Here is a 12,304-nt window from a genome sequence, read left to right on the forward strand (position 1 = left end):
AAATATATATGCACCCAACATAGGAGCAACTCAATAAATAAAGCAAATGTTAACAGCCATGAAAGGAGAAATTAACAGTAACACAGTAATAAGAAAACTTTACCACCCCAACTGTATCAATGGACAGGTCATCAGACAGAAAATTAATAAGGAAACACAGGTCTTACATGACACATTAGATCATCAGACTAGATGTTCTTTAAAAGATATTTATAGAACATTCCATCCAAAAGCAGCAGAATATACATTTTTCTCAAGTGCACATAGAAGATTCTCCACGACAGATCACAAGCAGGCCATAAAGAAAGCTTTGGTAAATTTAAGGAAATTTAAATCCTATCAAGCATCATTTTGACCAATGTTATGAGATTAGAAATTAATTACAAACAAAAAGCTGTTAAAAAAAAAAAGAGAGGCTAAATGGATCGCTGAAGAAATCAAAGAGGAAATCAAAACGTACCTAGAAACGAATGATAACAAAAACACAACAATCTGAACCCTACAGGACACACAAAAGCACTTTTGAGAGAGAAGCTTACAGCAATACAATCTTACCTCAGAAAACAAGAAAAATCTCAAATACACACCATAACCTTACACCTAAACAACTCAAGAAAGAAGAAAACAAAACCCAAACTTACTGGAAGAAAAGAAATCATAAATATCAGCAGAAATGAATGAAACAGAGACAAAACAATAGAAAAGATCAATGAAACTAAAAGCTGAATCTTTGAGAAGATAAAATTGATAAACCTTTAGCCAGACTCCTCAAGCAAAAAAGAGAACTCAAATGGATAAAATGAGAAATGAAAATATTACAAGGGACAGCACAGAAATTACAAAGGATAATGGACTACTAGAAGCAACTATATACCCATAAAACTAGAAGAAATGTTAAGTTCTTAGAAAGGCACCACCTTCCAAGGCTAAACCAGAAAGAAGTGAAAAGTATGAACAGACCGATCACAAACACTGAAACTGAAATTTAAAAACTTCCAACAAACAAAAGTGCAGGACCAGCTGGCTTCACAGGTAAATTCTATCAAACATTTACAGAAAAGTTATTACGTTATTACCAATCTGTCTAAAATCATTTCCACAAACTGCAGAGAAAGGAGCACTCACAAACACATTCTATGGGGCCACCATCACCCTAATACTAAAACCAGACAAAAGTAACACACAAAAAGAAAATTACAAAGCAGTATCACGAATGATGAAGCCAGGCTTCAACAGTCCGTGAACCGTGAACTTCCAGATGTTCTAGCTGGATTTAGAAAAGGCAGAGGAACCAGAGATCAAATTGCCAACATCTGCTGGATCATCAAAAATGCAAGAGAGTTCCAGAAAAACACCTACTTCTGCTTTATTGACTATGCCAAAGCCTTTGATTGTGTGGATCACAAAAAACTGTGGAAAATTCTTAGAGAGATAGGAATACCAGGCCACCTTAACTGCCTGCTGAGAAATCTGTATGCAAGTCAAGACGGAACAATTAGAACCAGACATGAAACAAGAGACTGGTTCCAAATTAGGAAAGGAGCATGTCAAGGCTGTATATTGTCACCCTGCTTATTTAACTTATATGCAGAGTACATCAAGAGAAACGCAGGGCTGGATGAAGCACAAGCTGGAATCAAGATTGCCAGGGGAAATAATAATATGTCAGATACACAGATGATACCACCATTATGGTAGAAAGTGAAGAACTAAAGAGCTCCTTGATGTAAGTGAAAGAGGAGAGTGAAAAAGTTTGCTTAAAACTCAACATTGAAAAAACTAAGATCATGTCATCCAGTCCCATCACTTCATGGCAAATAAATGGGGAAACAATGGAAATAGTGACAGACTTTATTTTTGGGGTTTCAGAATCACTGCAGATGATGACTGCAGCCATGAAATCAAAAGACACTTGCTCCTTGGAAGAAAAGTTATGACCAACCTAGACAGCATATTAAAAAGCAGAGATAACACTTTGCCAACAAAGATCCGTCTGGTCAAAGCTATGGTTTTTCCAGTAGTCATGTATGGATGTGAGAGTTGGAGTATAAAGAAAGCTGAGCGCCAAAGAATTGATGCTTTTGAACTGTGGTGTTGAAGAAGACTCTTGAGAGTCCCTTGGACTGCAAGGAGATCAAACCAGGCAATCCTAAAAGAAATCAGTCCTGAATATTCATTGGAAGGACTGATGTTGAAGCTGAAACTCCAATACTTTGGCCACCTGATATGAAGAACTGACTCCTTGGAAAAGACCCTGGTGCTGGGAAAGACTGAAGGCGAGAGGAGAAGGGGACGACAGAGGATGAGATGGTTGGATGGCATCACCGACTAGATGGATGTGAGTTTGAACAAGCTCCAGGAGTTGGTGATGGTCAGGGAGAAAATACAGTCTCTTTAATAAATGGTGCTGGGAAAACTAGACAGTTACCTACAATAGAATGAAATTAGAACATTTTCTAATATCACACACAAACTCAAAATGGATTGGGCTTCCTTGGTGGCTTACTGGTAAAGAATCTGCCTGCCAATGCAGGAGACACAGATTTGATCCTTGATCTGGGAAGATCCCACATGGCGCAGAACAACTTAGTCTATGTGTCCCAACTGTTGAGCCTGTGCTCTAGAGCCCGGGAGCTACAACTACTACTGAGTCCATATGCTACAACTACTGAAGCCCACATGCCCTGTAGACTATACTCTGCAACAAAGAGATGCCACCACAGTGAGAAGCCTGTGCACTGAAGCTAGAGAGTAGACCCCACTTGCAGCAACTAGAGAAAAGTCTGTGCAGCAACGAAGACCCATCACGGTCAGAAATAAATACATAAAATTATAAAAAATAAACTCAAAATGGATTAAAAACCTAAATGTAAGACCAGATCCTATGAAAGTCTTAGATGAAAACACAGGCAGTATACTGTGATATGCATTGCAGCAAGATCTTTTTTGAATCACCTCCTACAGCAATTAAAAAGCAATACATGGGACCTGTCTGTATGTGTTAGTTGCTCAGTCATGTCCTACTCTTTGGGACCCCAAGGACTGCAGCCTGCCAAGCTTCTCTATCCATGGAATTCTCTAGGAAAGAATACTGGGATGGTTTGACATTTCCTTCTCCAGCAGATCTTCCCGACCCAGGTATAGAACCAGAGTTTGCAGCATTTCAGGCAGATTTTACACCATCTGAGCCACAGGGAAGCCAAATTAAACTTAAAAGCTTTTGCACAGCAATGGAAACCATCCACAAAACAAAAAACCCCACAGAATGGGAGACTATATGCAAACAAAGACATTGATAAGGGATTAATCTCCAAATATACAAACAACTCATGTAGCTCAATATTAAAAAAAAAAGGCAATCAAAAAATGGGTGGGTGGTCTAAACAAACATTTCTCCAAAGAGACACACAGATGACCAAGAGACCTGTGAAAAGAGGCTCAACATCATTAATTACTAGAAAAATGCAAAAACTACAATGAGTTATCACCTCACACTAGTCAGAATAGCCATCATCAAAAAATCTACAAACAATAAATGCTGGAGAAGATGTGGAAAAAAGGGAACTCTCCTACATTTGTTGGTGGGAATATAAATTGGTATATCATACAGAGAACAGTATGAAGATTCCTTAAAAACCTAAATGTAGTACTGCCATAGGATTCAGGAATTCCATGTCTAGGCATGTATCTGAAGAAAACCATACTTTGAAAACATATATGCACTTCAATGTTCATTTGCAGCAGATGTGGTACATATATAGAATGGAATATTACTCGGGCATTAAAAAAAAATGAAATAAGGCCAGTAGCAGCAACACAGATGTACCTAGAGATAATCATACTAACTGAAGTAAAACAAAGACAAATATCATATATCACATATATATAATTTTTAAAAAAAGATACAAACTCATTACAAAACAGAAACAGACTCACAGACTTTGAAAACAAACTCATGGTTACCAAAGGGGAAATGCAGGGTGCAGAGATAAATTAGGAGTTTAACATATACACACTGCTACATATAAAAATAGATAATTAACAAGGATCTACTGTAAAGCACAGGGAAATCTACTCAATATTCTGCAAAGACCTACATGTGAAAAGAATCTAAAAAAGAATGGATATATGTATATTTATGATTGAATCACTTTGCTATACACCTAAATCTAACACAACATTGTAAATCAACTGTATACTCCAGTTTAAAACTTATAAAAGTCCTGCCTCGATGGCTTCCCAGGTGGCTCAGATGGTAACGTGTCTGCCTGCAACGTGGGAGACCTCGGTGATCCCTGGGATGGGAAGATCCCTTGGAGAAGGGAATGGCTACCCACTCCAGGATTCTTGCCTGGAAAATTCCATGGACTGAGGAGTCCATTAGGCTACAGTCCATGAGTTCGCAAACAGTTGGACACGACTGAGCAACTTCACTTTCACTTTCTTCCCTATCTCGATAGGAGCCTTATAGCAACTAAAATCCACACTGGAAGAGTAGTATTTGCCTCCAAGTTGACGTCTGTCCTTTCTATCTGAACTATGAAACTCCTCACCAAGTGTGGTAGGCAGAATAATGGCTCCCCAAACACGTCCTCGTCGAAATTCCTGAAAACGGTAAAAGTGTTATCTTACATGGCAAAGGGGCTTTGCAGATGTGATTAAGTTAAAGAGATGGACGGACTACCCAGGTGCCTAGAATGTAAAACCAAGGTCCTCATAAGCAGAGGTAGACGAGTGGGGGACAAGGAAGAGATCTGAAGATGCTGCGCTGCTGGTTTTGAAATGTAAAAAAGGAAATGCGATTAAAGGCCTCAGATGGCCTTTAGAAGTTGGGAAGGACAAAGAAACTTGCTGGAGCCTCCAGAAGGAACAAAGACCTGCCAATATCTTGACTTTAGCTCAGCAAGATCCAATTTGGAGTTTTCTGAACTCCAGAACTGAGTGATGAAAAACTGTATTGTTTTTTCATACTAAATGTACGGTAATTTGTTATAGCAGCAGGAAGAAACTAATACACCAAGGCACCTACATTATTTTCATTTTATACTTCTCCTCAGCCAAAACTTCGTTGTTCAGTTAATTTGTTAGTTGCTTCCACACCACTCAACTCCCTTAGGAGGAGAAACCACAAAGTGAGGAGGGGTAGCTCTCAGACTGAGCCCAGCCCACTGCCTGTCCCACTGAATCAAAGAATTACTAATGTTGTCAAAACTAACACTACTCACTTATACCAGAGACCAGGAACACAGTGTTTATTCTGATGCATTCTCAGGAATCTACTATGTGCCCGGGACATGAGAAGCACTGGGGTGGAGAGAGTTGAGAATTCTGTCATTTCTTTCCCCAGGATGACCTAGGGAATTTCTCCAACTTGGTTTCTTCATTAGTAAAATAGGGATGATGAGATTCATGCCACAGGTTGTTGTGATAATTAAATGAGAACATGTATACAAGAGACTTCAGGGTTATATGCCTGGCATAAAAAAACAGCTGAATAAGTTCCTAACTGGGAAGTCCAATTCATTTCTCAATATTCAGAAGCTATTTTTATGGAACTGGATGTTTTCCCAATATTTTCTAATCAGGAGCCTCTAGAGTTGAGTCATCTTATTTTGAAGAGCTCTCCCTTCTTCCCACATTTCCCCATTCCTTTTCCAACTCCCAAATACATAATTTCTGCTCAGTGCTAAAATGTTTTGCCAAACCAGACTCAGTCAGATTTCCCTTTGCCTATTTTTCTTCAAGAGATGGACTCCAGACAGAAAAAGGGTTCTAGAGGTTGGTAAGGAGACTCTGCAACTAAAAACATAAATGTGGTTTGGGGAGGGTACCACAGGAAGGCAGAAATACAAGCACACAATGATTCTTTCCTAAAGGTCCAGGTGGAGGAGCTACATGTGTTAGGCAACATGTGTTGCCTAAGTTCTTTTTTTTTTTTTTAACACTATATATCAGCACAAAATCCCTCACTGCTTGTTTTCTACTGGACTTTTCTCAATATAACGTTCCCTGTTTTCTTTCCAACACCTCACTACCAGGCTAATTAGAAAGGAAGCTGATTCTACCTCTCAAAGGTTAAATTATGAAGCCAAACACATACGCAAGTTTTTCTCTTTAACACATAGGAATATTTCATCTTATTTCTCTTCCATCTAACACAACACACAAAAATCCTCCAATCTCCTATTTCAAATTCTCACCAGCTAATGAAAGGAATGATTAAGAAGATCCACACACAAATAGGCCTATGGAACAGGTTTAAGAGCCCAGAAATAAGTCCAAGCATATATAGTCAACTAATGTTTGATAAGGTAGCCAAGAATACTAAATGAAGAAAAGGGAGCTTCTTCAATAAATGGTACCTGGAAAATTGGATATTTAAACAGAAAAGAATTAAATTTGACCCTTACTGGCTTCCCTAGTGGCTCAGATAGTATAGAATCTGCAATGTAAGTGATGCAGGTTCAATCCACAGGTCAGGAAGTTCCCCTGGAGAAGGGAATGGTAAACCACTCCAGTATTCTTGCCTAGGAAATCCCATGGACAGAGAAGCCTGGCAGGCTACAGTTCATGGGGTCGCAAAAAGTCGGACACAACTAAGTGACTAACACTTTCACTTTCACTTTATACTACTCACAAAAATAAACTCAAAATTGATTGAAGACCTAAAACCATGAGGCTCCTAGAAGAAAACATAGGGAAAAAGCTCCTTGACATGAGTCGTGGTAACGATTGTTTTCAAAATCACACATAAAGCACATAAAATCAGAAATAAACAAATGGGACCACATCGCACTAAAAAGCAACTGCACAGAAAAAGAAAACTATCAAAGTGAAAAAAGCAACCAATGGAATAGGAAAAAATATTTGCAAACCATATATCTGATAAGGTGTCAATATGCAAATACATAAAGAACTCAAACAACTCAACAGCAAAAAACCAAATAATCCAACTAAAAAATGGGCGAAAGACTTGAATAGACATTTTCCCAAAGAAGATATACAAACAGCCAATGTACAAGAAAAGATCCTCTGCATCAACTGTCAATAGGGAAATGCAAATTAAAACCACAGTAAGGTATCACTTCATACCTGTTGCAATGGCCATCATGAAAAGACAAGAGATGGATACATGTATGTATGGCTGAATCTCTTTGCTGTTCATGTGAAACTATCACAACATTGTCAATTAGCTATATTTCAAAACAAAATAAAAAGTCTGAAAAAACGACAATAAATGCTGGTGTGGATGTAGAGAAAAGGGAAACTTTGCCACAGTTAGAGGGACTGTAAATTGGTATAGCCACTATGGAAAACAATATGGTGTTTGCTCAAAAAAATTAAGTACAAATCTACCCTATGATAATGCAATTTCAATTCTGGGAATATATTCAAAGAAAACAGAAACACTAGCCTGAAACGTTCTGCACTCCCATGCTCACAGCAGCATCAATAGCCAAGTGTCCAACAATAGGGGGGAAAAGGTTTGAAATTAGATGCAAGTATACCCTTATGGCAGAAAGTGAAGAGGAACTAAAAAGCCTCTGGATAAAAGTCTTTCACTCTCCTCTTTCAGGAGAGTGAAAAAGTTGGCTTAAAGCTCAACATTCAGAAAACTAAGATCATGGCATCTGGTCCCATCACTTCATGGGAAATACATGGGGAAACAGTGGAAACAGTGTCAGACTTTATTTTGGGGGGCTCCAAAATCACTGCAGATGGTGACTGCAGCCATGAAATTAAAAGATGCTTATTCCTTGGAAGAAAAGTTATGACCAACCTAGATAGCACATTGAAAAGCAGAGACATTACTTTGCCAACAAAGGTCCGTCTAGTCAAGGCTATGGTTTTTCCAGTGGTCATGTATGGATGTGAGAGTTGGACTATGAAGAAAGCTGAGCACCGAAGAATTGATGCTTTTGAACTGTGGTGTTGGAGAAGACCCTTGAGAGTCCCTTGGACTGCAAGGAGATCCAACCAGCCCATTCAAAAGGAGATCAGCCCTGGGATTTCTTTGGAGAGAATGATGCTGAAGCTGAAACTCCAGTACTTTGGCCACCTCATGCGAAGAGTCGACTCATTGGAAAAGACTCTGATGCTGGGAGGGATTGGGGGCAGGAGGAAAAGGGAACGACAGAGGATGAGATGGCTGGATGGCATCACCAACTTGATGGACGTGAGTTTGAGTGAACTCTGGGAGTTGGTGATGGACAGGGAGGCCTGGCATGCTGCGATTCATGGGGTCGCAAAGAGTTGGACACGACTGAGTGACTGAACTGAACTGATATAAAAATAAAAATAAAGCAAGATGAAGGTTTTCAAATTCAATGAGAAAGGATGGTTTATGTAATAAGCAGAACATAATTAGCCACTCATGTGGAAGAAAATAGATTCCTAAATCTAATATCTTATACAAAAAGTAAATTTTACATGCATTAAAAATCTAAAGTGGAGGGCTTCCCTGGTGGCTTCATGGTAAAGAACCCCCTGGCCAAAGCAGGAGAAATAGATTTGATCCCTGATTTGGGAAGATCTCACATACTATGGAGCAATTAAGCCCCTGTGCCACAACTAGTAAGCCCATGGGCTGCAACCACTGAAGCTTGCTCACCCTAGAGCCTGGGTTCTGAAACAAGAGAAGCCACTGGCACAGAGAAGTCAGTGTGCCACAATCAGGGAGCAGCCCGCACTCACCACAGTTAGAGAAAAGCAAGCACAGGAATGAAGACCCAGCATAGCCCAGATAAATAAATAAATACAATTATATTTTTAAAAATCTAAAGAAGAATATAAATTCCAAAAGGGTAATAATCTACAAATAATCTTTCAATAATTCAAGTAACGTGGTAAACTGAGCAAGAAAAAAAATATAAAAGTGAAGCATGACAATGCAGACAAAATGCCCAAAGAACTATGGACAGAGGTTTGTAATGCTGTATAGGAGGCAAGGACCAAAGCCATCCCAAAGAGAAAGAAAAGCAAGAAGGCAAAGCGGTTGTCTGAGAAGGCCTACAAATACCTAAGGAAAGAAAAGAAGGGAAAGGCAAGGGAGAAACATAAAGATATACCCAACTGAATGCAGAGTTACAGAGAATACGAGAAGAGATAAGGCCTTCTTGACTGAACAATGAAAAGAAATAGAGGAAAACAATAGAAGGGGAAAGACTAGAGATCTCTTCAAGGAAACCGGCGGTATCCAGAGAACATTTCATACAAGGATGGGCGTGATAAAGGACAGAAACAGTAAGGACCTAAGAGAAGCAGAAGAAATTAAGAAGAGGTGGCAATACATAGAACTACACAAAACAGTCTTAATGACTTGGACAATCACAATGGTGTGGTAACTCACCCAGCAGCAGACATCCTGGAACATGAAGTCAAGTGGCTCTTAGGAAGAATTACCACAAAGCACCAAGTGCAGGCGACAGAATTCCAGCTCAGCTATTTAAAAGCCTAAGAGATGATGCTGTTACAGTGCTGCACTTAATGTCAGTGTATTTGGAAAACTCTGCATAACCACAGGACTAGCAAAGGTCAGTTTTCATTCCAGTCCCATAGAAGGGAAATGTCAAATAATGTTGAAAACTACCATACAATTGCACTCACTCCATATGCTAGCATTTTGAGCTCATTATGCTCAAAATCCTTCAAGCTAGTCTGCAGCAGTACAAGAATTCAGAAATTTCAGATGTACAAGCTGGATTTAGAGAAGGCAGAGGAACCAGAAATCAAATTGCCAATATTTGTTGGATCAGAGAGAAAACTAGCAAACTCCAGAAAAATACCTACTGCTTCACTGACTACTTGGAAGCCTCTGACTGTGTGGATCACAAAAAGTGGAAAATTCTTAAAGAGTTGGGAATATTAGACAACCTTACCTTTCCCCTGAGAAACCTGTGTATGGGTCAAGAAGCAACAGTTAGAACTGGACATGGAACAACGGACTGGTTCCAAACTGGGAAAGGAGTGCATCAAGGCCATATAATGTCATACTGTGTATTTAACTTCTATGCAGAGCACATCGTGTGAAATACCAGACTGGAATCAAGATTGCCAGGAGAAATACCAACAACCTCTGCAGATATGCAGATGATCCCACTTTAGTGGCAGAAAATGAAGAGTAACTAAAGAGCATCTTGATAAAGGTGAAAGAGGAAAGAGGACAGTGAAAAAGCTTAAAACTCAACATTCAAAAAACTAACATCATGGCATCTGGTCCCATCACTTCATGGCAAATAGAAGGGGAAAAGTGAAAATATGGGCAGATTCTCTTCTTCCGGGTTCCGAAATGACTGAGAACTGTGACTGCAACCATGAAATTAAAAGATGTTTCCTCCTTGGAAGGAAAGCGATGACAAACCTAGACAGCATATTAAAAAGCAGAGACATCACTCTGCCGACAAAGGTCCATTTAATCCAAGGTATGGTTTTTGCAGTAGTCATGTACGGATGTGAGAGTTGGACTGTAAAGAAAGCTGAGCACCAAAGAATTGATGCTTTTGAACCGTGGTGTTGGAGAAGACTATTGAGAGTCCCTTGGATTACAAGGAGATCAAACCAGGCAATCCTAAAGGAAATCAGTCCTAAATATTCATTGGAAGGACTGATGCTAAAGCTCCAATACTTTGGTCACCTGATGTGAAGAACTGACTCATTGGAAAAGACCCTGATGCTGGGAAAGACTGAAGGAAGGAGAAGGGGATGACAGAATATGAGATGGTTGGATGGTATCACCAACTCATGAGTTTGAGCAAGCTCCGGGAGCTGGCGATGGACAGGGAAGCCTGGCATGTTGCAGTCCATGGGGTTGCAAAGAGTAGTACATGGCTTAGTGACTGAACACCACCACTGTTCTCCTGTCATCAACATTTCTCACTTCATACAGTAATTCCGAACTAAGAATCCTACCTCTCAGCCAAATAAAAAGAGAAATCCCTAGTATATACTCTTCCTTGTTCCTGCTGGTTTCTGAGAATGCAAGAATTAGATAAAACAAAACTACCTTGCACATTAGATACTAAACTACATCACTTCTGTCCACAATGGTCCTGCTTAACTACCTCACTCCCAAGTGTACAGTACTCATGACCAATGTAGAGTCTTATTCTCCTCTGAAAGTACAATATTTAATCATTACAGACAAAAAAACACAGGGGTCACATTAACAAGCCTGCCTCATTTAACACAACAGTTAAACAACTTGGAAGCTGGATACACTAAGCAAGAAGGTGTAACTTCAAGATATCTCACTTATTTCACAGTTTATACTGTATGGGCAATATTTAAATACACTGAGGCTATCAGTATTTATGAAATTAGTTGTAAAAATAAAAGTAAACTGAATTTAATCACGAGGCAAAATCTAAAGGAAAAAAAATCTGATGACTAAAATTAAATAGCTCTTAAATCTACAAGTGTAAAATCACAGCGATTAAAAAATACCCCCCAAAGTAAAAAGCAAACCATTACTAATTATATAATACCTGTAACACACAGCAAAATGGGCATACGCAGCTACGATCCAGTTGTGATGGCCAGCTACTATTAGCACCTTTCGTGGATCCACAGGAAACCCTGTTGACATTAGAAAAAGAAATGTTTTTTGTGTTCTAAAAAAGGGGTTTGCAAACTATGGCCAAGAGGCCAATTCCAGTCCTCTGCCTGTTGTGAGAAAGAAAGCTTTGTTGGAACACAGCCAAGCACATCTGTCCACACATCAAAGCTGCTTGTGTGCTACAAAGAGAAAGGAGCAGTTCCAACAGAGACCTTCAGTCTCATGAAACCCACTATGTCCGCCATCTGGCCCAGAAAAAGTTTGTCAACCTCTATTCTAAAGGTTTACAGCAAACAGAAAATCACAAGCTTTTTAAATAAAAATATTAGGTGAGACTTTTCAAGATATAAACGGGAGATCTAGATTAAAAAGAGATACAGCAAAAGCTACAGCTTTAAAAATAATTACTCAATATCTAGAGCTAAAAATGTACATACTTTGCTTTTTTTATTTATGTAAGCTATGCTTACCTAGCCTAACAGTTTCTTCTCCAGTTCCAGAAAGAACAGGCTGAGTACCATTTCCTCGAGCTTCACCTTCTGTAAAATTTAGTCCATTTCTAGAATCAGCTGAGGATCTAGTAGTGTTGTTTATTTTACGACTAGGAATACCTATGAAAGCAAAGAAGATAAATTGTTTTAAGTTCACCTACCAAAATTTGAAAATTTCATATGTTCTTATGCCTAAAAAACAAAAAAACTAAACATTATAGCTGAAATTTATCTTATAGTGATTTACCGCAAATAAGTA

At 39.0% G+C, this 12,304-nt stretch overlaps 1 protein-coding gene across 6 annotated transcripts in view; it reads right to left on the reverse strand.

Moving 5' to 3' along the window:
* KCTD3 (potassium channel tetramerization domain containing 3) overlaps positions 1–12,304 on the reverse strand; it is a 75,906-nt gene that overhangs the window by 48,079 nt on the left and 15,523 nt on the right. For all 6 annotated transcript variants that reach the window (XR_015143635.1, XM_086345322.1, XM_086345323.1 and 3 more), the window contains 2 exons: positions 12,025–12,165; positions 11,484–11,574 (listed from right to left, as the gene is read on the reverse strand). Coding sequence is in view for 5 of the 6 variants with exons in the window: in XM_086345322.1 (XP_086201448.1) it covers positions 11,484–11,574; positions 12,025–12,165 (232 nt within the window). In the remaining variant the exon portion in view is untranslated. The remainder of the gene's footprint in view (positions 1–11,483; positions 11,575–12,024; positions 12,166–12,304) is intronic.

The sequence above is a fragment of the Bos grunniens genome, chromosome 16 (assembly GCF_055505025.1).
Source record: "Bos grunniens cultivar Pamir isolate PY7600 chromosome 16, Bosgru_T2T1.0, whole genome shotgun sequence".
NCBI classification, from domain to species: domain Eukaryota; kingdom Metazoa; phylum Chordata; class Mammalia; order Artiodactyla; family Bovidae; genus Bos; species Bos grunniens.